General features: G+C 33.5%; 1 protein-coding gene across 1 annotated transcript; it reads left to right on the top strand.

The window, feature by feature from the left end:
• Positions 1 to 108: 108 nt before the first annotated feature.
• LOC119610934 lies at positions 109 to 22,561 on the top strand. Its single transcript, XM_037966358.1, has 3 exons — positions 109 to 3,387; positions 22,415 to 22,443; positions 22,519 to 22,561. The coding sequence occupies exons 1-3, from the start codon at positions 109 to 111 to the stop codon at positions 22,559 to 22,561; spliced, it is 3,351 nt and encodes a 1,116-aa protein (XP_037822286.1).
• Positions 22,562 to 23,047: the final 486 nt, after the last annotated feature.

Genomic DNA, 23,047 nt, shown 5'->3' with positions numbered 1-23,047 from the left:
CATTTTTTCGAGGCCACAACTACACGCTCTACTTCTGGCAGATATGTTGTCAATTTGCCATTCAAGTCACTGATAAAGCATAATTCTTTTCCTAAAATTCATAATAACATGATTGGAGCATTAAAGCGTTTTAAGCAGTTGGAAAGCTCATTTTTAAATCGTCCGGTGTTTTCCGAAATATATAAAGATTTCATGCGCGAATATGAAACACTAGGTCATATGACCAAAATCGGTACATATCCCGCAGATATTTTGAAAAACTCATATTTTTTGCCCCACCATGGTGTGCTTAAGGATGATAGCACCACAACCAAGTTAAGAGTAGTGTTCGACGGTAGTAGCCATATGGACGATCGAAAATGTCTTAATGAAGAACTATCTCCTGGCCCTGCGTTGCAAAATGATCTGCCACAGATTATCACCAAATGGAGAACTCATAGAATTGGTTTTAGTGCTGACATTGAAAAAATGTTTAGGCAGATTGAAGTTATTTCACTACACCGTCCATTTCAGCAGATATTATGGCGATATAGTCCTCTTGATGAGATCTCTGTATACCAATTAAACACTGTGACATATGGAACGACTTCAGCCCCATATCTCGCTATACGTGTGCTGCGCCAATTGGCGGAAGATTATAAGGATGAATTTCCTGATGAATCTAAGATCTTGGTTACAGATTCTTATGTCGACGACATTATATCTGGTGCTGAGACAGTTGAAAGGGCGATTGTTTTACAAAGGAATTTATGTAAACTTTTGGGGAAAGGTGGGTGTAATTTGCGAAAGTGGATCACAAATTCACCTGAATTATTTCATAAAATTCCTGAGGAGTTTAGAGAAAAATCTTTAACTCTGAATTTTGATGGCGACAATGTTGTCAAAACACTTGGAATTCAGTGGAATACCACTGATGATACTCTTTCTTATAGGACAAATATTGATGAATCTCGTCCAGTTTCAAAGCGAACAATCTTATCCGAGACGGCTCGTGTATATGATCCTTTGGGGTGGCTTACTCCTTGCACTGTAGTTGCAAAATCTCTTTTTAAACAATTGTGGGAAAAAAAGGTAGACTGGGACAGCCCAATTCCATCGGATATTAATGAGAAATGGTTGGAATACAGATCGACTCTTTCTGAATTCTCAAATATTAAAATTCCAAGATGGATTAATGTTTCTAAAGATTTTAAGCTAGAACTTCACTGTTTTTGCGATGCTTCCACCGTGGCATACGCAGCAGCCATTTATTGCAGAGTTATTACTCCCAATGAGATTTTTGTACATCTCTTACAAGCGAAATCTAAAATTTCGCCAATTAAAACAGTCTCTATTCCTCGACTTGAGCTTTGCGCTGCTACTTTATTAGCAAAATTATCTGAAAGAGTAAAAAACTCCTTCAAAGACAGACATATTGAAAATATATTCTTTTGGAGTGACAGTTCTACCGTGCTATGTTGGCTGAGGAAGCCTCCTTCGAGTTGGACGGTTTATGTCGCGAATAGAGTTGCTGAAATTCAGCGGCATAGCAATTATTTTCAATGGAAATATGTACCCTCTGCATTAAATCCCGCAGATTGTGCATCTAGAGGTATTTTTCCTCATCAGCTAGTAGAGTGTGAGATATGGTGGAATGGTCCGAAGTTTTTGTATGAACCGCAATCATCATGGCCAAAACCTCTATCTAATTATGAAACATTCGAGGAAATTTCTAAAACTCACACATCTTCATCAACTTCTTTTCGTAACATTTCTGTAAATACTATTTCGGGAAATAAACTACCCGATGAATCATCTGTAAAGCAAGATAAAATTAAAACTTGTGAATATCCTTACTTTTTGCATAAATTTTCTAAATTAATTTGCCTATTAAGAGCAATTTCCATTTGCTACAGATTTATTCATAATAGCAGGAGCAGTAATCGAAATTCTAAAGAGACTGGGTCTCTTACACCGGCAATTTTGAATACTACTCTGGAAAATTTAATAAAAATAACACAAGCTATTGATTTTCCCAATGATTTAAAATTACTCATTCGTAAGGGAGAAGTTAAACAAAAAGCTCTTCGAAAACTTATGCCATTTGTAGACGAAGAGGGAATTATTCGAGTTGGTGGCCGTTTACAGAATTCTAATCTGCCGTTTAACGTTAAACATCCTATTCTCCTATCTAATAGAAATCCCCTTGCAAAACTTATAATTCATAATGCTCATGAAAAAACATTGCATGGTGGTATCAGTTTGACTATGTCATATGTAAATAGAAAATATTGGATTATTTCTGGTAATCAGTTGGCCAAGGCTGTTATTACCAACTGCATGCGTTGTTTTACTTATTCAGCGAAAGCTGCTACACAAATAATGGGAAATTTACCATCTATTCGCTTAAATGCCACCAGACCTTTTAAACATAGTGGAGTCGACTACGCAGGTCCTATATCTGTTAAAAATTGTACCTTAAGATCGGCCGCTATTTCAAAAGGGTATATTTGTTTGTTCGTATGTATGGTTACTAAAGCCATACATTTAGAGGCTGTATCTGACATGACCACAAACTCATTTTTAGCCGGATTTCGGCGTTTTATATCTCGCAGAGGTGGATGCACAGATATTTATTCCGACTGTGGAACAAATTTCGTCGGTGCTTCCAAAGAACTTCAAGTTCTTTTGCATAGGAATAAAAAATCTTTACCTGACGATTTGGTAAATTCATTAACATCTATTGGTACTGAATGGCATTTTATTCCTCCTGGTTCCCCAAACTTTGGCGGCCTGTGGGAGGCAGGAGTGAAGTCGGTCAAATATCATTTAAAAAGAATAATGCATGAGAGAGTTTTAAGTTTTGAAGAATTGGCAACTTTACTCTGTCAAATAGAAAGTGTATTAAATTCTAGACCACTTTGCCCTTTGTCTTCAGACCCGTCTGACTTAGATGCGTTAACACCAGCTCATTTCATAATAGGCGAGCCAACGACATGTATTCAAGAGGAAAATTTACTAGATATTAACATTAACCGTTTAAATCGATGGAAATCTATAGAAAAACTTAAGCAACATTTTTGGAGGAGATGGTACTTGGAATATTTAAATCGTTTGCAAGCTCGACCAAAATGGCTTACACCGAAACCTGATGCTAAAGTTGGAGACTTAGTTTTGATTGCTGATGACAGATGTGGACCAGCTCAATGGATATTAGGTCGTATTCAAGAGATACACCCTGGCCTTGATGGTCGGGTGCGGGTAGTATCCATACTAACGAAAAATAAAATCATGAAAAGACCAATTTCTAAAATATGTTTTTTACCTACAGATTCCACCGAAGAAATTTCTACACTGAAGTACAAAACTACACCCTCGGATAGAAGGATGGAGCCTAGCTCAAACGCTGTGAGTCGGAGCATAGCGCAGTCTACTGACTAAATCAAAACACTCCCAACGATAGGCCATCCTTCTCCTTCCTAGGGGGGAGTATGTTGCAGAAAACTAAATTTTTCTTCAACCATTTGCTTTTCCTATTTTTTTTTTGTGAAATTATTCAAATAACTTAAAATAGATAAATAATATTAATAATTAATAATTAAGAAGAGTGTTATAAACATTAATAACATTATTCGAGTACCCACTGTACTATTTATAATATTGGGATATTTTTATATTCTCTTATATCTATTTAAAAAGAATAACAAAATTACTCAATGTAAAATTAGCTCTCACTATACACTAGTAATGTGTTAATAACAACCTAATGTAATGATAATGAAGAGTAACTCAAAATTAACTGTTTTTACCATTATGTTGTTATTGTTATTATTTCTTCTTTTTTTCAATAATCTGTTTCACTTGCTATGCAAATTAAAAATTTTGTAATAATCATTCTATTCATTTTTGAACTTCGAATAAATAAGACCGTAAAACAATTTGTAAAGTAAAAAAGAAATAAAATCACTAATATACAGAGAAGGGAAACCTTTTTATTAGAAGGCCTTTATTTACATTCCGAATTTAAAGGTAATTCAAGATATTATATTAAAATTCTAAAAATCATAAACAGACCTTGTATGTGAGCTATGACCAATTATGTATACAAAGACAAAATTTCAAAATTCTGTATCTATATCATTATTTGGTAATGAATATTGTGCATTTAAGTGATTTTCTGGAGGGGACCTAGTATGAGAGCTATAACCAAATATGGACCGATCGTATAATTTATGTATATAAGTGCAATATTTTTGCTAAATGTATGGATACCAATATTTGGTAATGAGTTATGTGCGTTTAAGTGATTTTCGGGAGGGATCCTTGTGTGAGAGCTATGACCAAGGATGGACCGATCGTGAAAAAATTTGGAAATAATATTTATATGTACAAAAATAGTATTTATGCCAAATATTTAATGGGTATCACTATTAGGCAATGACCTATGTGCCTTTAAGTGTTTTTCTGAAAGGGACCTTGTATCGGAGCTATGACCAATTATGGACCGATCGGAGAAAAATTTCAAAGTAATATTTCTTTGTATATGAGCAATACTTGTGACAAAGCTTATATGGATATCTTAATTTAGTAATGAGTTATGTGCGTTTAAGTGATTTTCGGGAGGGGACCTTGTATGGGAGCCATGAACAGTTATGGACCCATCGGAAAAAAATTTCTTAATAATATTTCTGTGCATATAAGCAATACTTGTAATAAATTTTATATGGATATCTTACTTTAGTAATGAGTTATTCACGTTTAAGTGATTTTCGGGAGGGGACCTTGTATGGGAGCTGTGACCAATTATGGACCGATCGGAAATAAACTTTCGCAGTAATATTTCTTTGTATATAAGAGTAATACTTGCACCAAATTTTATATGGATATCTTCATTTACTAATGAGTTATGTGGTTTTAAGTGATTTTCGGGAGGGGACCTTGTATGGGAGCTATGACCAATTATGGACCGATCCTAAAAACTTTTACAATAATATTTCTGTATGTGAGAGCAATACTTGTACCAAGTTCTATATGGATATCTTAATTTATTAATGAATTATGTGCGTTTAAGTGATTTTCGGGAGGGGACCTTGTATGGGAGCTATGTCCAATTATGGACCGATCCAGAAAATATTTTCTTTGGATGAATTCTATTGATACACAATTTTAGTATGTAAAATTTTGTGAAGATATCGATATTGTGACGGAAGTTATTAACAAAAAACCCATTTTCTGGGAATATGTACTTTTGTATGGGAGGTATATGAAATTGTGAACCGATTCTATAGATTTTCAGCAGGGATCAAGCTCTCGTGTAGAAACTTATGTATGGTGATTTTCATGAATTTATATTGCATGGTTTTTGAGAAAATTACATCAGAATGTGTAAAAAATGCTTATTTTTTTCGAGGTTGTTTTAAATTTTGATTCATAACTCTTCCCGATGTGAACCGATTTTGCACATTTTCAATACCAAACTGCTTAGGATAACAATGAATATTTTCGGTGAATTTGGTTTACTTCCTTTGCTTCGTTTTAACGTGAGCGTGTTTTAGGCAGACAGACAGACAGACGGACAGACGGACATAGCTAAATCGACTCGGAATTTGATAAGGACCCAGAATATATATACTTTGTTGGGTCTCAGATGAATATTTATTGGTGTTACACACGGAATGACAAAGTTATATATACCCTCTATCACCACTGATGATGGTGGAGGGTATAACAAAGAAGAAATTCACTTAAAGTCAAATGAAAATAAAAAGAAAAATATTTACAAAATGAAAGATGATTTCCGTTTCTTTAGTATTTCTTTCCTTTTTTGCAGGCTTCTACTTAATTTTGTAGTTGTTGTTGTGTTGGTCTTTCATCTTGAACGTATGCATGCATAATGGAGGATTGTGTAAGAAATCTTGATAACATACATATAAATTACATTCTAAAAGAAAATATGTTATATAAAATATACATTTTAAAACTTTAGAAATTCGATTACTACAGGTATATTTAAAGAGTTTTAACGAAACTCCCTAAAAATAACAACCCTCGTATATATTATTTGTCTAACTCTATTTTTATTGTAATTTAATTCTTCCATTCAGTTATTTCACTTCATTCCTAAGCTATTCCAGGCATCATATAATTTCTATATTTTTTGTGTGCTTTTGTTGTGCTGCGTCTATGTGTTTGTGGTTTAGGGACTAGGCCATAAGTGCGCTTGGCTAAATTTGAATAATATTTCATTTAGTGTTTGTTTTTTTTCACTTTTTCCCAGCTAGACAGTTTTTTCATTACACCACAGTTTTTTTTTCTCCAGTTTTGAGTTAAAATTGTTTTCTCTTTTATTTGTGTTTCTTAAAATATACGGTTTCCGTAAAAAAAGAAAAAGATGAAAAACAAATTACTAAAAGCGTAAAAAGCAGTAAAACTAAATAAAGCATTTAAAAATGATTTAAAAATAGAAAAAAGTCGTAGACAAGTGTTGCATTTTGTGTAATGAGGTTTTCCGTTAAGCGTATAGTAAGCTTAAATTGCTCGACAAATTTAAATTTTCTTTAATGACCATAAGTGCCCTGTTCCGTGAGGATAAACGGCAAATGTTACATTCTGTTAAGGGTTTATGGTTTTGGGAAAGGGTCGCAATTAGATTCCATAAGGTTTGAGGCGTTTAACTGGAGTTTTTAATCAACATCTGTTGCTCTATTTACATAAATTCTTAAAGAATTTTAATATTTTGTGAATTACCCGAGATTTGTTTGAATTTCTCGAAGCTAAGCCGCTAAATTTTAGCATGTATGTACTTGAAAAATTTTAACGATTCCGTTCCGTACTAAATCAGTTTTAGTTTAATTCTAGTTCAGTTATAGTTCAGTTCAAGTTCAGTTCTAGTTCAGTTCTAGTTCAGTTCTAGTTCTAGTTCAGTTCTAGTTCAGTTCTAGTTCAGTTCTAGTTCAGTTCTAGTTCAGTTCTAGTTCAGTTCTAGTTCAGTTCTAGTTCAGTTCTTGTTCAGTTCTAGTTCTAGTTCTAGTTCAGTTCTAGTTATAGTTCAGTTCTAGTTCAGTTCTAGTTCAGTTCTAGTTCAAGTTCAGTTCTAGTTCAGTTCTAGTTCAGTTCTAGTTCAGTTCTAGTTCAGTTCTAGTTCAGTTCTAGTTCAGTTCTAGTTCAGTTCTAGTTCAGTCCTAGTTCAGTCCTAGTTCAGTCCTAGTTCAGTTATAGTTCAGTTCTAGTTCAGTTCTAGTTCAGTTCTAGTTCAGTCCTAGTTCAGTTCTAGTTCAGTTCTAGTTCAGTTCTAGTTCAGTACTAGTTCAGTTCAGTTCTAGTTCAGTTCTAGTTCAGTCTAGTTCAGTTCTAGTTCAGTTCTAGTTCAGTTCTAGTTCAGTTCTAGTTCAGTTCTAGTTCAGTTCTAGTTCATTTCTAGTTCAGTTCTAGTTCAGTTCTATTCAAGAGTTTCACTTCTAGTTCAGTTCTAGTTCAGTTCTAGTTCAGTTCTAGTTCAGTTCTAGTTCACTTCTAGTTCAGTTCTAGTTCAGTTCTAGTTCAGTTCTAGTTCAGTTCTAGTTCAGTTCTAGTTCAGTTCTAGTTCAGTTCTAGTTCAGTTCTAGTTCAGTTCTAGTTCAGTTCTAGTTCATTCTAGTTCAGTTCTAGTTCAGTTCTAGTTCAGTTCTAGTTCAGTTCTAGTTCAGGTTCTAGTTCAGTTCTAGTTCAGTTCTAGTTCAGTTCTAGTTCAGTTCTAGTTCAGTTCTAGTTCAGTTCTAGTTCAGTTCTAGTTCAGTTCTAGTTCAGTTCTAGTTCAGTTCTAGTTCAGTTCTAGTTCAGTTCTAGTTCAGTTCTAGTTCAGATTCTAGTTCAGTTCTAGTTCAGTTCTAGTTCAGTTCTAGTTCAGTTCTAGTTCAGTTCCTAGTTCAGTTCTAGTCAGTTCTAGTGTCAGTTCTCAGAGTCAGTCTAGTCCGTCTAGTTCAGGTTCTAGGTCAGTTCTAGTTCATTCTAGTTCAGTTCTAGTTCATTTCTAGTTCAGGTTCTAGTTCAGTTTCTTAGTTCAGTTCTAGTTCAGTTCTAGTTTCAGTCTAGTTCAGTTCTAGTTCAGTTCTATTTCACTTCTAAGTTCAGTTCTAGTTCACTTCTAGTTCAGTTCTAGTTCAGTTCTAGTTCAGTAGTCAGTTCTAGTTCAGTTCTAGTTCAGTTCTAGTCAGTTCTAGTTCAGTTCTAGTTCAGTTCTAGTCAGTTCTAGTTCAGTCTAGTTCAGTTCTAGTTCAGGTACTAGTTCAGTGCTAGTTCAGTTCTAGTCATGTTCTAGTTTCAGTTCTAGTTCAGTTCTAGTTCAGTTCTAGTTCAGTTCTAGTTCAGTTCTAGTTCAGTTTAGTTCAGTTCTAGTTCAGTTCTAGTTCAGTTCTAGTTCAGTTCTAGTTCAGTTCTAGTTCAGTTCTAGTTCAGTTCTAGTTCAGTTCTAGTTCAGTTCTAGTTCAGTTCTAGTTCAGTTCGAGTTCAGTTCTAGTTCAGTTTTCTAGGTTCTAGTTCTAGTTTTCTAGTTCAGTTCTAGTTCAGTTCTAGTTCAGTTCTAGTTCAGTTCTAGTTAAGTACTAGTTCAGTTCTAGTTCAGTTCTAGTTCAGTTCTAGTTCAGTTCTAGTTCAGTTCTAGTTCAGTTCTAGTTCAGTTCTAGTTCAGTTCTAGTTCAGTTCTAGTTCAGTTCTAGTTCAGTTCTAGTTCAGTTCTAGTTCAGTTCTAGTTCAGTTCTAGTTCAGTTCTAGTTCAGTTCTAGTTCAGTTCTAGTTCAGTTCTAGTTCAGTTCTAGTTCAGTTCTAGTTCAGTTCTAGTTCAGTTCTAGTTCAGTTCTAGTTCTAGTTCAGTTCTAGTTCAGTTCTAGTTCAGTTCTAGTTCAGTTCTAGTTCAGTTCTAGTTCAGTTCTAGTTCAGTTCTAGTTCAGTTCTAGTTCAGTTCTAGTTCAGTTCTAGTTCAGTTCTAGTTCAGTTCTAGTTCAGTTCTAGTTCAGTTCTAGTTCAGTTCTAGTTCAGTTCTAGTTCAGTTCTAGTTCAGTTTCTAGTTCAGTTCTAGTTCAGTTCTAGTTCAGTTCTAGTTCAGTTCTAGTTCAGTTCTAGTTCAGTTCTAGTTCAGTTCTAGTTCAGTTCTAGTTCAGTTCTAGTTCAGTTCTAGTTCAGTTCTAGTTCAGTTCTAGTTCAGTTCTAGTTCAGTTCTAGTTCAGTTATAGTTCAGAGTTCTAGTTCAGTTCTAGTTCAGTTCTATTTCAGTTCTAGTTCAGTTCTAGTTCAGTTCTAGTTCAGTCTTATAGTTCAGTTCTAGTTCAGTTCTAGTTCCGTTCTAGTTCAGTTCTAGTTCAGTTCGTTCAGTTCTAGTTCAGTTAGTTCAGTTCTAGTTCAGTTCTAGTTCAGTTCTAGTCAGTTCTAGTTCAGTTCTAGTTCAGTCTAGTTCAGTTCTAGTTCAGTTCTAGTTCAGTTCTAGTTCAGTTCTAGTTCAGTTCTAGTTCAGTTCTAGTCTCAGTTCTAGTTCAGTTCTAGTTCAGTTCTAGTTCAGTTCTAGTTCAGTTCTAGTTCAGTTCTAGTTCAGTTCTAGTTCAGTTCTAGTTCAGTTTTTAGTTCAGTTTTAGTTCAGTTTCTATTTCAGTTCTAGTTCAGTTCTAGTTCAGTTCTAGTTCAGTTCTAGTTCAGTTCTAGTATAGTTTTAGTTCAGTTCTAGCATACTTATATTTAATTAACATCTTTATAACTTTAATCTTCATGTTTTGTTCATAAAAATACTTAAGTACTCTTGTATAAAAGTGCTCAAAAAATGTTTATTACTTTGCGAATTTAAATGTGAGTAAAAGGGCTTAAAATGTTCTTTTAATTATGACATTTTGCCTAAAAATTTGTGCAGACCATTTAAATTTTTTTTACAAATTTTGTTTTCCAAATATACAAAAATTAAAGAAAGTTCTTATTGTCTAAAATTACCAAAAATATATAATAAATTAAATAAGGGAAAAAATTGGTCGGGCAAACCCATTTGCATGAAGCCCTTCAATGAGTAACTTAGGATCAGTTTGCTAAATTTTTATTTTTTTTATCTAACTGATAGAATGCTCGACTATGTTAATAAATAAAAAGATTTTGAGTTTTATTATAAACTTTTGATTGAGTTTTATATCAATATTTTATAATGTTACAAACATTGACATAAACCCAAAATACCTTTTCCTCATAGTGGTAAAGGGTTTATAAAAAAATTTTGGAGAGTAAATAAAAATGGTTTTTATTTGGTGAAGCTCATTTTGGCATGACATTTAAATTGCAACTTAAATGCTGTTGATGTCGTTAATGTTGTTGTACAAAACGCAAAAGCAGGAGAAACACAATTTAAATAAAAGGAAAAATAGAGAAAAAGAAGAAAAAAATTACTACAATTCCACATGCAAACAAAGTTTTGCAACGCACATACACAACAATATTCTATCCCTGCAGTTCGGAGTGGTAGGTACATACATATAAAGTTGCTTACTCGACACAAAAGTAAAGATGATCTTCCAGCCGTCCAAGCTAGAACGTACTTAAACATTTGCCTAATACTGTCTGAAAGGGATACGAAACACCGTTAAAACGGCCTACAATAGAGTAACTAAGTATTCCGTAATTTTCTTGTATAAAACACATAAAGTGTAAAGTACCGGAAGTGCTATTAAACGTTGTTCTTATTATTGTGGCAGCAGCATGTTGCAGCAATTGTTGTAATTACAACTGTAATCGCTAATGCTTTTGCTATTGTTTGTTGTTATTTTTGCTGTGGTTTATTAGAACAAAGTTACTATAAGCTTGAAGGCATAACTAAATCAACTACCAAACAACCAACACAGATACAGCTACAACATACATTCAACATTTTAAATCTTATGACAGCAGCATGATAACAACAAAATCTATAGCAATAAAATATTATAAGAAAGGACATAGTAAAATACATGAAGTTGTTGTTGATTTGATATAACAACTCAATGACATACACAATAAAGTGTACAAATAATTAAGTGTAATAATATGTATTAATGTGTCAGAATGTAATTTTTATTCAATTCTAGTTTAGATATAGTTTAGTTCTAGTTCAATTCCAATTCAGTTCTAGTTAAGTTCTCTTCTAGTTCTAGTTCTGTTCTAGTTCTGTTCTAGTTCTGTTCTAGTTCTGTTCTAGTTCTGTTCTAGTTCTGTTCTAGTTCTGTTCTAGTTCTGTTCTAGTTCTGTTCTAGTTCTGTTCTAGTTCTGTTCTAGTTCTGTTCTAGTTCTGTTCTAGTTCTGTTCTAGTTCTGTTCTAGTTCTGTTCTAGTTCTAGTTCTGTTTCTAGTTCTGTTCTAGTTCTGTTCTAGTTCTGTTCTAGTTCTGTTCTAGTTCTGTTCTAGTTCTGTTCTAGTTCTGTTCTAGTTCTGTTCTAGTTCTGTTCTAGTTCTGTTCTAGTTCTGTTCTAGTTCTGTTCTAGTTCTGTTCTAGTTCTGTTCTAGTTCTGTTCTAGTTCTGTTCTAGTTCTGTTCTAGTTCTGTTCTAGTTCTGTTCTAGTTCTGTTCTAGTTCTGTTCTAGTTCTGTTCTAGTTCTGTTCTAGTTCTGTTCTAGTTCTGTTCTAGTTCTGTTCTAGTTCTGTTCGTTCTAGTTCTGTTCTAGTTCTGTTCTAGTTCTGTTCTAGTTCTGTTCTAGTCTGTTCTAGTTCTGTTCTAGTTCTGTTCTAGTTCTGTTCTAGTTCTGTTCTAGTTCTGTTCTAGTTCTGTTCTAGTTCTGTTCTAGTTCTGTTCTAGTTCTGTTCTAGTTCTAGTTCTGTTCTAGTTCTGTTCTAGTTCTGTTCTAGTTCTGTTCTGTTCTAGTTCTGTTCTAGTTCTAGTTCTGTTCTAGTTCTGTTCTAGTTCTGTTCTAGTTCTGTTCTAGTTCTGTTCTGTTCTAGTTCTGTTCTAGTTCTGTTCTAGTTCTGTTCTAGTTCTGTTCTAGTTCTGTTCTAGTTTCTGTTCTAGTTCTGTTCTAGTTCTGTTCTAGTTCTGTTCTAGTTCTGTTCTAGTTCTGTTCTAGTTCTGTTCTAGTTCTGTTCTAGTTCTGTTCTAGTTCTGTTCTAGTTCTGTTCTAGTTCTGTTCTAGTTCTGTTCTAGTTCTGTTCTAGTTCTGTTCTAGTTCTGTTCTAGTTCTGTTCTAGTTCTGTTCTAGGTCTAGTTCAGTTCAAGTTCAGTTCTAGTTCTAGTTCAGTTCTAGTTCTGTTCTAGTTCCATTTACTATAAATACAATCTGTTCTAGTTCCTTTTACTATAAATACAATATTATAAAGTTCTTCAAGAACCTTCAAATAATTAGAGAGCATCCTTAACTCGTCTCACTTTACACACATACTCAGTGTTAATTACTCAGTCGTCCAAAAATTGCAATCTGTTCTAGTTCTGTTCTAGTTCTGTTCTGTTCTAGTTCTGTTCTAGTTCTAGTTCTGTTCTAGTTCTGTTCTAGTTCTGTTCTAGTTCTAGTTCTGTTCTAGTTCTGTTCTAGTTCTGTTCTAGTTCTGTTCTAGTTCTGTTCTAGTTCTGTTCTAGTTCTGTTCTAGTTCTGTTCTAGTTCTGTTCTAGTTCTGTTCTAGTTCTGTTCTAGTTCTGTTCTAGTTCTGTTCTAGTTCTGTTCTAGTTCTGTTTCTAGTTCTGTTCTAGTTCTGTTCTAGTTCTGTTCTAGTTCGTTCTAGTTCTGTTCTAGTTCTGTTCTAGTTCTGTTCTAGGTCTAGTTCAGTTCAAGTTCAGTTCTAGTTCTGTTCTAGTTCCATTTACTATAAATACAATCTGTTCTAGTTCCTTTTACTATAAATACAATATTATAAAGTTCCTTCAAGAACCTTCAAATAATTAGAGAGCATCCTTAACTCGTCTCACTTTTACACACATACTCAGTGTTAATTACTCAGTCGTCCAAAAATTGCAATCTGTTCTAGTTCTGTTCTAGTTCTGTTCTGTTCTAGTTCTGTTCTAGTTCTAGTTCTGTTCTAGTTCTGTTCTAGTTCTGTTCTAGTTCTAGTTCTGTTCTAGTTCTGTTCTAGTTCTGTTCTAGTTCTGTTCTAGTTCTGTTCTAGTTCTGTTCTAGTTCTGTTCTAGTTCTGTTCTAGTTCTGTTCTAGTTCTGTTCTAGTTCTGTTCTAGTTCTGTTCTAGTTCTGTTCTAGTTCTGTTCTAGTTCTGTTCTAGTTCTGTTCTAGTTCTGTTTCTAGTTCTGTTCTAGTTCTGTTCTAGTTCTGTTCTAGGTCTAGTTCAGTTCAAGTTCAGTTCTAGTTCTGTTCTAGTTCCATTTACTATAATACAATCTGTTCTAGTTCCTTTTACTATAAATACAATATTATAAAGTTCTTCAAGAACCTTCAAATAATTAGAGTGCATCCTTAACTCGTCTCACTTTTACACACATACTCAGTGTTAATTACTCAGTCGTCCAAAAATTGCAATGATAAATGTTGAAAATAATTTAAATTGCTGTTTTTTTATTTTTTCTTCTTTTCTGCTAACATGGCCTTAATACACTGACTCCTCCGCTAAAGTCTTTATCATTTTATGGCAAAACTTAAGAATTTTTTTATTCGTTTATTTCCTTTTCTTATTTAAATTTTAACATTTTAAATGGCTGGAATGTTGATAAAGCGTAAAAGGAAAGTTTGTCTGAAAAAAAAAAAAATAATAAAGAAAGAATGAACAGTAAAATCGCTAAATTCAGTTTTTTTCCGTTTGGTGTATGTGTCCTGATGAAACAATTAATTATCAAAAAGTTTACGAAAAGCGACAGAGAAATACTTTTGAATAGTTGATTAAATAATGTGGTCAATTTATCTTTTGATGACCTCGTTGGTGTGGTTGTGTTCAGGAAATTATTGAAATTGTTGCAAATGTGGCTTTTTGTTTTGTTAAGACATTACTTTTAAGTAAAGTTGACAGTAAGTTAGTCATGATAATTTGTAATTGTTGAAGATTTGTTTTAATGTTTAAGATAATTTTTATTTTAAGTTAAAATTTGGAATTTTACTTTGGGTTATAAGGAAAACTCGTTTTATAAGACAAGATATTAATAGTATTTAAATAAAATTTAACGAGAATTTGTTCATAAGTGAAGATGAATCATTAGCATTTCTACTTCCTTAGTATTAATAAGAGTTCCATCAGTACTCCATTAGTGGTTTCCTACGTTTAACTCTTTTCCATAGGTAAACCTCTCCGATTATTCTAGAAATATTAATGAGACTTTATGTGTCAGAATTGTTTAAATATTAAAATTCCTTTGATAGTAATTAACATAACCAACAAATGGAGAGATGTAGGTTGGAGCACTTAGACACACCTTCTTTAACTCATATTTAAAGTTGCGCATAAAATCCTGTCTACAATTTTCATGTACATGAATCCCCAAACAAAGAACCAAAAGATTTCCTCTATTTATTAAGATTTTGTGCAGAGAAGGTAAGGTAGTAGACACACACAGAAATATTTAAAGATTTGACTTAAAAGGAAAATATTAACAGGAAACGGATGCTTGTTATGATGAAAAGAAAAAGAAAATAGAAATTCACTTGCACACTACGGACTTGTCCATAGACTTGTCCTTGACAAATGCATAGACTAGTCCTTAACAATTCTTATTGAACTGGAATGAAATTGAATGTTTCCAGGCTTGATTAGTGATATTATGTGTAATGCTCTGCTGCTACTTAATGTCTGGGCCACAACCAGCGGCCTTGGAGTAAATCTAAGCAAGATAGAACTGGTACTCTTAACAACAAAGACCAAAATTTCAAACTTCAACCTAACGCGGTTAAAGAATTGTGAAATTCCCTTATCATACAAGACTAATTATTTAGGAATTATCCTAGACTCTAAATTGTCATGGAAACTAAACATCCATAACAGAATCAGAAAAGTCACCTACTAAACCTATCGTAAGATGTTCGGGATAAAATGAGATACTTAGTCCCAAAATAGTTAAATGGATGACGTATCTACATATATTACGTTCTATTCTTAGATATGAAAAAGAATTTGATTGTTAAACAACTATACAAAGTTCTGAGATCAGCATGCATTGGAATAACAGGTGCTCCAAAAGCTAGACCTTCAGAAGGTCTAAACACTACTTCGTACCTATAGATCTTCATATGTCATATCTGTCGTAAGGCTTAACTCATTTGGATGACGGAAGTCAAGAACGTAGGACATGCTAGTCTACTACCAGCATTCTTGAGCCAGCCACCTGACCACATAACGCCGCACACTGATTTTTATAGAGTTTTGATAGTCCGAATTCTTTTTAGGAATGAGTGGTGTATGGGTGACATACCAACCGAACTGGTGTCTTCTGCGAAGAAGCTGGAATAAGTTTCTGTTACCGTCTTCCCAACACCTGTAGTGTTTTTCCGGCTGAAATATTGCTATATAGCAGCACCACCCTATTAGTCAGACAATGCAAGAGGGATCTGTCAAGACTTAGTCGCATAGGGACCACTGTGACAATGAATAGGTAGATGAGCTAGCCAGAAAGGGATCTGCTCTGATCTGGATGTCTTCAACGCCGTTTCAGAAGCAACTCCGTTCGGTTCTATTATAGTAGAATTCTCAGGTTCTTTCCTCAATAGGCTGAAAAAAGATCGATTAATTTGGACACATGTAGAAGTTAATGTGGCCTTCTTTCAATGAGAAACGCACTAGGCAGCTTATAACTCGAAATAGACGGGATATATCGAGGATTCTGGCAGTAATAACTGACTGTGATGTCACACAGACAAGCAGGTTGGGTCGGTCTTCCCACCAATGAATACTGTTGCTGTTGTTGATCTTCCATATTCTCTGCGAATGTCCTGATCTAGCCGCAAAGAGAAATATATTCAACTACTTCACATCCAATTTTTGTCAGATAAGTGGAGTGGTCCTGTCAAAATGTCCACTCTAATTGTCTGTTTGCGCGCAGCAAACTACTACCAACAAACCAACCTTAACTGGTCTATAGACTATGGCTTGGAAATATACTTACCAATAGTCAAATTCATAGTCTATTCACTAATCCTCAGTCTACTAGTCCATAGACTAGTCTATAAACTAGGTTTTAGAATAGTACATAGACTATTCTGTAGTTCCATTCCCCTTCAGTGGTGAAACATATAAATCACCCCACGAATCGGTACATAATACAATAAGGTCCATTTACACATAAACGAGATAAATGACATGAATATGTCTTGAGACATATATTTTCCCAGATCGGTCCATAATAGCTTCCATATAAAGTATACTTTCGAAAATTACCTTTGTTCTACTTTTTACTGTAGGTATCATAGTAATCGACTTCATTTGATCTAATTTCTTTTCTCCTTTTGGTAAGAGTCTTGTTAATAAATAAAAACGTTTCATGTCTGGTGTTTAGTTGCTTTTGCCGCTACTGTTCTTTTTTTCGTTAGAAGCTTATTATAATTAACCGTTATTATTTTAATTTTATTGTTGAAAATTGTCGTCGTTTTTTGTTGTTGAAATTTAAAAAAAAAAATGTTTTTTTTTCAACAATTTAAAGCCATAAAATACGTGTGTTTTTTCTTTACGGATAATTAAGGTTATGTTTTTTTTTGCCTTCCAGTCTCGTGTCCTCCTTCTTTTATTAATTTTCTCCAACATGTACATATTTATAAGTGTTTGTCCTTTAAACTGTCTGTCTGTCCTTACGTGCATACTTTACAAGCAGTTTTATGAGGATACATTATCTCCATTTCAGAAAGACTACTTTCTTCCAAGACCAGTAGACATAAGATTAACTTTGGTACAGTATTCTGTAAATGGATCTATATGACGCCCAATTCGAACTACAGGGCTACATTCTCTTATGGAGTATGTTTGTATGTGTGTGTGTTTGTCTTTTAAGAGGTCTTTTAAAGTGACATTAAAATTAATTAAGTAATTTCCATTTTCATTTACAATTATAGTTACGAGTAAGTACGAGTCCATCCTCCTGCCAACATTATCAAAATGTAATGCTATAATGACAATAATGTTGATGATGATACTGCTGATGAGTAAGTACATCATTGTCTACCACTAGAACTTTATGAATGATATTCTCTTAATTGTTGTTGTCTTAATGGCCAAATTAATGGCTATGAATGTGAGTTGTATGTAAAATATTTAAATGTAATTTTCTGGTAATATTAGTTTTAATAACGGAGTTTATGGCAATATAAACTCATATAGCAATAAAAGAAATCTATTAAAATAAGCTTTTTGTTCGGTCCAAGTTCACTTCAAGATCTAAGTTGTTCACTTCTAGTTCAGTTTTAGTTCAGTTTTAGTGCAGTTTTGTTTCAGTTAGGTTCTAGGGCAGTTTGGTTCAGTTATAGTTAGGTTCTAGTCCAGTACTAGATAAGTTTCAGGTCCAGCTCTAGTTCAGTTCTAGTTCTAGTTCAGTTCTAGTTCAGTTTCTAGTTCAGTTCTAGTTCAGTTCTAGTTCAGTTCTAGTTCAGTTCTAGTTCAGTTCTAGTTCACTTCTAGTTCAGTTCTAGTTCACGTTCTAGTTCACTTCTAGTTCAGTTTCTAGTTCAGTTCTAGTTCAGTCTAGTCAGTCTAGTTCAGTTCTAGTTCAGTTCTAGTTCAGTTCTAGTTCAGTTCTAGTTCAGTTCTAGTTCAGTTCTAGTTCAGTTCTAGTTCAGTTCTAGTTCAGTTCTAGTTCAGTTCTAGTTCAGTTCTAGTTCAGTTCTAGTTCAGTTCTAGTTCAGTTCTAGTTCAGTTCTAGTTCAGTTCTAGTTCAGTTCTAGTTCTGTTCTCGTTCTGTTCTCGTTCTGTTCTCGTTCTGTTCTCGTTCTGTTCTAGTTCTGTTCTAGTTCTGTTCTAGTTCTGTTCTCGTTCTGTTCTCGTTCTGTTCTCGTTCTGTTCTAGTTGGTTCTAGTTCTGTTCTTTCTAGTTCTGTTCTAGTTCTGTTCTAGTTCTGTTCTAGTTTGTTCTAGTTCTGTTCTAGTTCTGTTCTAGTTCTGTTCTAGTTCTGTTCTAGTTCTGTTCTAGTTCTGTTCTAGTTCTGTTCTAGTTCTGTTATGTTCTAGTTCTGTTCTAGTCTGTTCTGTTCTGTTCTAGTTCTGTTCTAGTTCTGTTCTAGTTCTGTTCTAGTTCTGTTCTAGTTCTGTTCTAGTTCTGTTCTAGTTCTGTTCTAGTTCTGTTCTAGTTGTTCTAGTTCTGTTCTAGTTCTGTTCTAGTTCTGTTCTAGTTCTGTTCTAGTTCTGTTATAGTTCTGTTCTAGTTCTGTTCTAGTTCTGTTCTAGTTCTGTTCTAGTTCTGTTCTAGTTCTGTTCTAGTTCTGTTCTAGTTCAGTTCTAGTTCAGTTCTAGTTCTGTTCTAGTTCTGTTCTAGTTCTGTTCTAGTTCTGTTCTAGTTCTGTTCTAGTTCTGTTCTAGTTCTGTTCTAGTTCTGTTCTAGATCTGTTCTTGTTCTGTTCAAGTTCTGTTCTAGATATGTTCTCGTTTGCTCTAGTTGTTCTAGTTCTGTTCTAGTTCTGTTCTAGTTCTGTTCTAGTTCTGTTCTAGTTCTGTTCTAGTTCTGTTCTAGTTCTGTTCTAGTTCTGTTCTAGTTCTGTTCTAGTTCTGTTCTAGTTCTGTTCTAGTTCTGTTCTAGTTCTGTTCTAGTTCTGTTCTAGTTCTGTTCTAGTTCTGTTCTAGTTCTGTTCTAGTTCTGTTCTAGTTCTGTTCTAGTTCTGTTCTAGTTCTGTTCTAGTTCTGTTCTAGTTCTGTTCTAGTTCTGTTCTAGTTCTGTTCTAGTTCTGTTCTAGTTCTAGTTCTGTTCTAGTTCTGTTCTAGTTCTGTTCTAGTTCTGTTCTAGTTCTGTTCTAGTTCTGTTCTAGTTCTGTTCTAGTTCTGTTCTAGTGTAGTTCTAGTTCTGTTCTAGTTCTGTTCTAGTTCTGTTCTAGTTCTGTTCTAGTTCTGTTCTAGTTCTGTTCTAGTTCTGTTCTAGTTCTGTTCTAGTTCTGTTCTGTTCTAGTTCTGTTCTAGTTCTGTTCTAGTTCTGTTCTAGTTCTGTTCTAGTTCTGTTCTGTTCTAGTTCTGTTCTAGTTCTGTTCTAGTTCTGTTCTAGTTCTGCTAGTTCTGTTCTAGTTCTGTTCTAGTTCTGTTCTAGTTCTAGTTCTGTTCTAGTTCTGTTCTAGTTCTGTTCTAGTTCTGTTCTAGTTCTGTTCTAGTTCTGTTCTAGTTCTGTTCTAGTTCTGTTCTGTTCTAGTTCTGTTCTAGTTCTGTTTCTAGTTCTGTTCTAGTTCTGCTCTAGTTCTGCTCTAGTTCTGTTCTAGTTCTGTTCTAGTTCTGTTCTAGTTCTGTTCTAGTTCTGTTCTAGTTCTGTTCTAGTTCTGTTCTAGTTCTGTTCTAGTTCTGTTCTAGTTCTGTTCTAGTTCTGTTCTAGTTCTGCTCTAGTTCTGCTCTAGTTCTGTTCTAGTTCTGTTCTAGTTCTGTTCTAGTTCTGTTCTAGTTCTGTTCTAGTTCTGTTCTAGTTCTGTTCTAGTTCTGTTCTAGTTTTGTTTTAGTTCTGTTCTAGTTCTGTTCTAGTTTCTGTTCTAGTTCTTGTTCTAGTTCTGTTCTAGTTCTGCTAGTTCTGTTCTAGTTCTGTTCTAGTTCTGTTCTAGTTCTGTTCTAGTTCTGTTCTAGTTCTGTTCTAGTTCTGTTCTAGTTCTGTTCTAGTTCTGTTCTAGTTCTGTTCTAGTTCTGTTCTAGTTCTGTTCTAGTTCTGTTCTGTTCTAGTTCTGTTCTAGTTCTGTTCTAGTTCTGTTCTAGTTCTGTTCTAGTTCTGTTCTAGTTCTGTTCTAGTTCTGTTCTAGTTCTGTTCTAGTTCTGTTCTAGTTCTGTTCTAGTTCTGTTCTAGTTCTGTTCTAGTTCTGTTCTAGTTCTGTTCTAGTTCTGTTCTAGTTCTGTTCTAGTTATGTTCTAGTTCTGTTCTAGTTCTGTTCTAGTTCTGTTCTAGTTCTGTTCTAGTTCTGTTCTAGTTCTGTTCTATTTCTGTTCTATTTCTGTTCTAGTTCTGTTCTAGTTCTGTTCTAGTTCTGTTCTAGTTCTGTTCTAGTTGTGTTCTAGTTCTGTTCTAGTTCTGTTCTAGTTCTGTTCTAGTTGTGTTCTAGTTGTGTTCTAGTTTTGTTCTAGTTCTATTCTAGTTCTATTCTAGTTCAGTTCTAGTTCAGTTCTAGTTCAGTTCTAGTTCAGTTCTAGTTCAGTTCTAGTTCTAGTTCAGTTCTAGTTCAGTTCTAGTTCAGTTCTAGTTCAGTTCTAATTCAGTTCTATTTCAGTTCTAGTTCAGTTCTAGTTCAGTTCTAGTTCAGTTCTAGTTCAGTTCTAGTTCAGTTCTAGTTCAGTTCTAGTTCAGTTCTAGTTCAGTTCTAGTTCAGTTCTAGTTCAGTTCTAGTTCAGTTCTAGTTCAGTTCTAATTCAGTTCTATTTCAGTTCTAGTTCAGTTCTAGTTCAGTTCTAGTTCAGTTCTAGTTTTAGTTTTTCAATTATTAATAACATATTTGAATTCATATTACAGCATATTCTTCGCTTTATGTTATCGAAAAGCTTATTGAGTATTATAAATTTATATACATATATACTAGCTATGCCCAGTGTGCTTTGCTACCCTAAAAGCAATATGTATAAATAAAAAACCCACTTAACGATTTTGAAGATTCTAACTATAATAGTTTTCCAGATTTACAATATCTTAATTATGTCAAGCAAATTATTGCAAGTTTGCCTGTTTCTATCTATCACAAATATCTTCAATTTTTAAAAGTTTCCAAGATACACGAAATTTTGCAATTAATTCATATTAGTGGTGCCAAAGTCCGCCCGTTATTCTCTAAATGTTCCCATGAATGTCAAAGTTCTTCATGTAAAATTTAAAGATTCTTGCTCTAATAGTTTCTCAGTGGGGGCTTCAAGCTCCCCAGATGAAAGCCCGCACTTTTTCCCCAAATTATTCTGATGAATATTTAAATAATTTCTACAAAATTTTAAGATTCCCAGATAAACGAAATTTTATATTTAATTCATATGGGAGGTGCAAAGTTCCCCTTTGAAAGTCCGCTAGTTATACTCTAAATGTTCAGATGGATGTCAAAATTCTTCAAGAATGATTTGAAGATTTTAGCTCTAATAGTTTCTCAGATATAAAATTTTTTCTATTTAATTCATATGGGGGCTTCAAGCTCCCCAGATGAAAGTCCGCCTTTTTCCTCCAAAATGTTCAGATAAATATTTAAGTTCTTTGTGCAAAATTTTAAAAATTTAGTCTATTAGTTTCCAAGATAAACGAATTTTTGTATTTAATTAATATGGGAGGTGTCGCTCATGTGTAGTCCGCCAATTTATTACCCAAAATGTTTAAATAGATGTTAAAGTTATTCCTACAAAATAACTTTAATAGTTTCCAAGATAAACGAATTTTTGTATTTAATTTATATGGGAGGTGCCACGCCTCCTAATGCTAGTCCGCCTACTTTTTGTCCCAAATAATCATATTGACACTAAAGTGGCTCCGACAAAATTTGAGGACTCTAACTGTTAAACTGTCAAATACACGGATTTAATATTTTCTTAATATGGGCGTGTCTCCCCGCCCACTTGGAATTTCAAAATAAAAAGTAGCCCATTACCTATTCCAGACATGCAGGAATGCACTGTGAAAATTTGAGAAGATATTTATATTAGGGTTCTATAAATCGACTTTCGAATAATCGAACAATCGACTTTTTGTCGAAAAAAGTCGAAGTCGACTATTTTGTTCCAAAAAAGTCGATAACTCGACTATCGTCTATGAAAAAAGTCGAAAAGTCGACTTTGTAAATAAAAGTCGAAAAAAATCGAAAAGTCAAAAAATCCTAAAGTCGAAAAAAGTCGAAAAGTCGATAAGTCGATAAGTCGAAAAAAGTCGAAGAAAGTCGAAAAGTCGGAAAAAGTCGAAAAAAGTCGAAAAGTCGAAAAGAGTCGAAAATTTTAAAAAAGTGGAAAAAAGGTCATAAACTCTAATATAGTCGGAAAAACTCGAAAAAAGTAAAAAAATAGTCGAAAATAGTCGAAAAAGGTCGAAATAAATCGAAAATAGTCAAAAAGTCGTAAAAAATCAAAAAGTCGAAAAGTCGGAAAGAGTCGAAAAGTCGGAAAAAGTCGAAAAAAGTCGAAAAGTCGAAAAAAGTCGAAAAAAGTCAGAAAAAGTCGGAAAAAGTCGAAAAGTCGACCATTTATAAAATACTAAAAGTCTAAAAGTCGACTTTTAAATAAATGAAAAAGATCGAAAAATCGACTTTTCATAAAATGGAAAAAGTCGAAAGGTCGAAAAGTCGACTTTTAACTAAATGCAAAAAGTCGAAAAGTCGACTTTTCGTTTCAACTATAGAACCCTAATTTATATTTAATATTTACAAACAGTTTATTAATTAATAATAAACATTTTAATTTTAACTTAATTATTGATATTATTTTATTGCAGCACTGCAATGATTTCATAAATGAAGAAAGGTAAGTAAGTAAAAATATTTAATATTTTTTAATATAAATATTAAACAATAAAATTCAATATAATTATGACTTTAGTCATATGAATCTTATGCATTCACCATCAAATAAAGTGTTGTAAATTTAACCTTATACATATGCCTATGATTTCGAATTATAGAATTTGAAAACGTGATTTATTATCTTACATTACACACAATTTTCTCGCAAAATGGCATTGAACATTTAGTTAATATATTACGGATATTTAAAATTATTATAAAAATAAATTTACGTTTAGGGGTTAATTTTGACGTCATCATAAATACGCGTCTTCATAATATATTATTTCCTAAGTTGCATTTCAATCGGTTGAAAACAAAATTATGTTTCATTTTAGTTTCAAGAAAATTTTCCCTATATTTTTCAAGTATGACTTTCACAGTTTATGGTTTAACACAGGGGTCGGCAAACTTTGGAGTTGGATGAGCCAAAATTTACAGTTTACAAAACATATGTTTTAAAAGAGCCACAAAATTTTTGTTTATTAAAACTTTACAAATCGTCATATGAAATCCAAAGTTACAAAAAAATCAAAATCGACTTTTTGATTGATTATGACGCACTG

Source organism: Lucilia sericata, unplaced genomic scaffold, assembly GCF_015586225.1.
Source record: "Lucilia sericata isolate MDLA Ls3-8-SP2 unplaced genomic scaffold, ASM1558622v1 Contig001312F_arrow, whole genome shotgun sequence".
NCBI lineage: Eukaryota > Metazoa > Arthropoda > Insecta > Diptera > Calliphoridae > Lucilia > Lucilia sericata.
This window is presented reverse-complemented; position numbering and strand designations above follow the sequence as displayed.

Coding starts and splice junctions, on each gene's coding strand:
- LOC119610934 (XM_037966358.1), top strand. CDS start 109: ATGATTGGAGCATTAAAGCGTTTTAAGCAGTTGGAAAGCTCATTTTTA. Junction 3,388..22,414: donor TGGAGCCTAGCTCAAACGCT/GTGAGTCGGAGC, acceptor ATTTTATTGCAG/CACTGCAATGATTTCATAAA. Junction 22,444..22,518: donor GATTTCATAAATGAAGAAAG/GTAAGTAAGTAA, acceptor TTATGACTTTAG/TCATATGAATCTTATGCATT.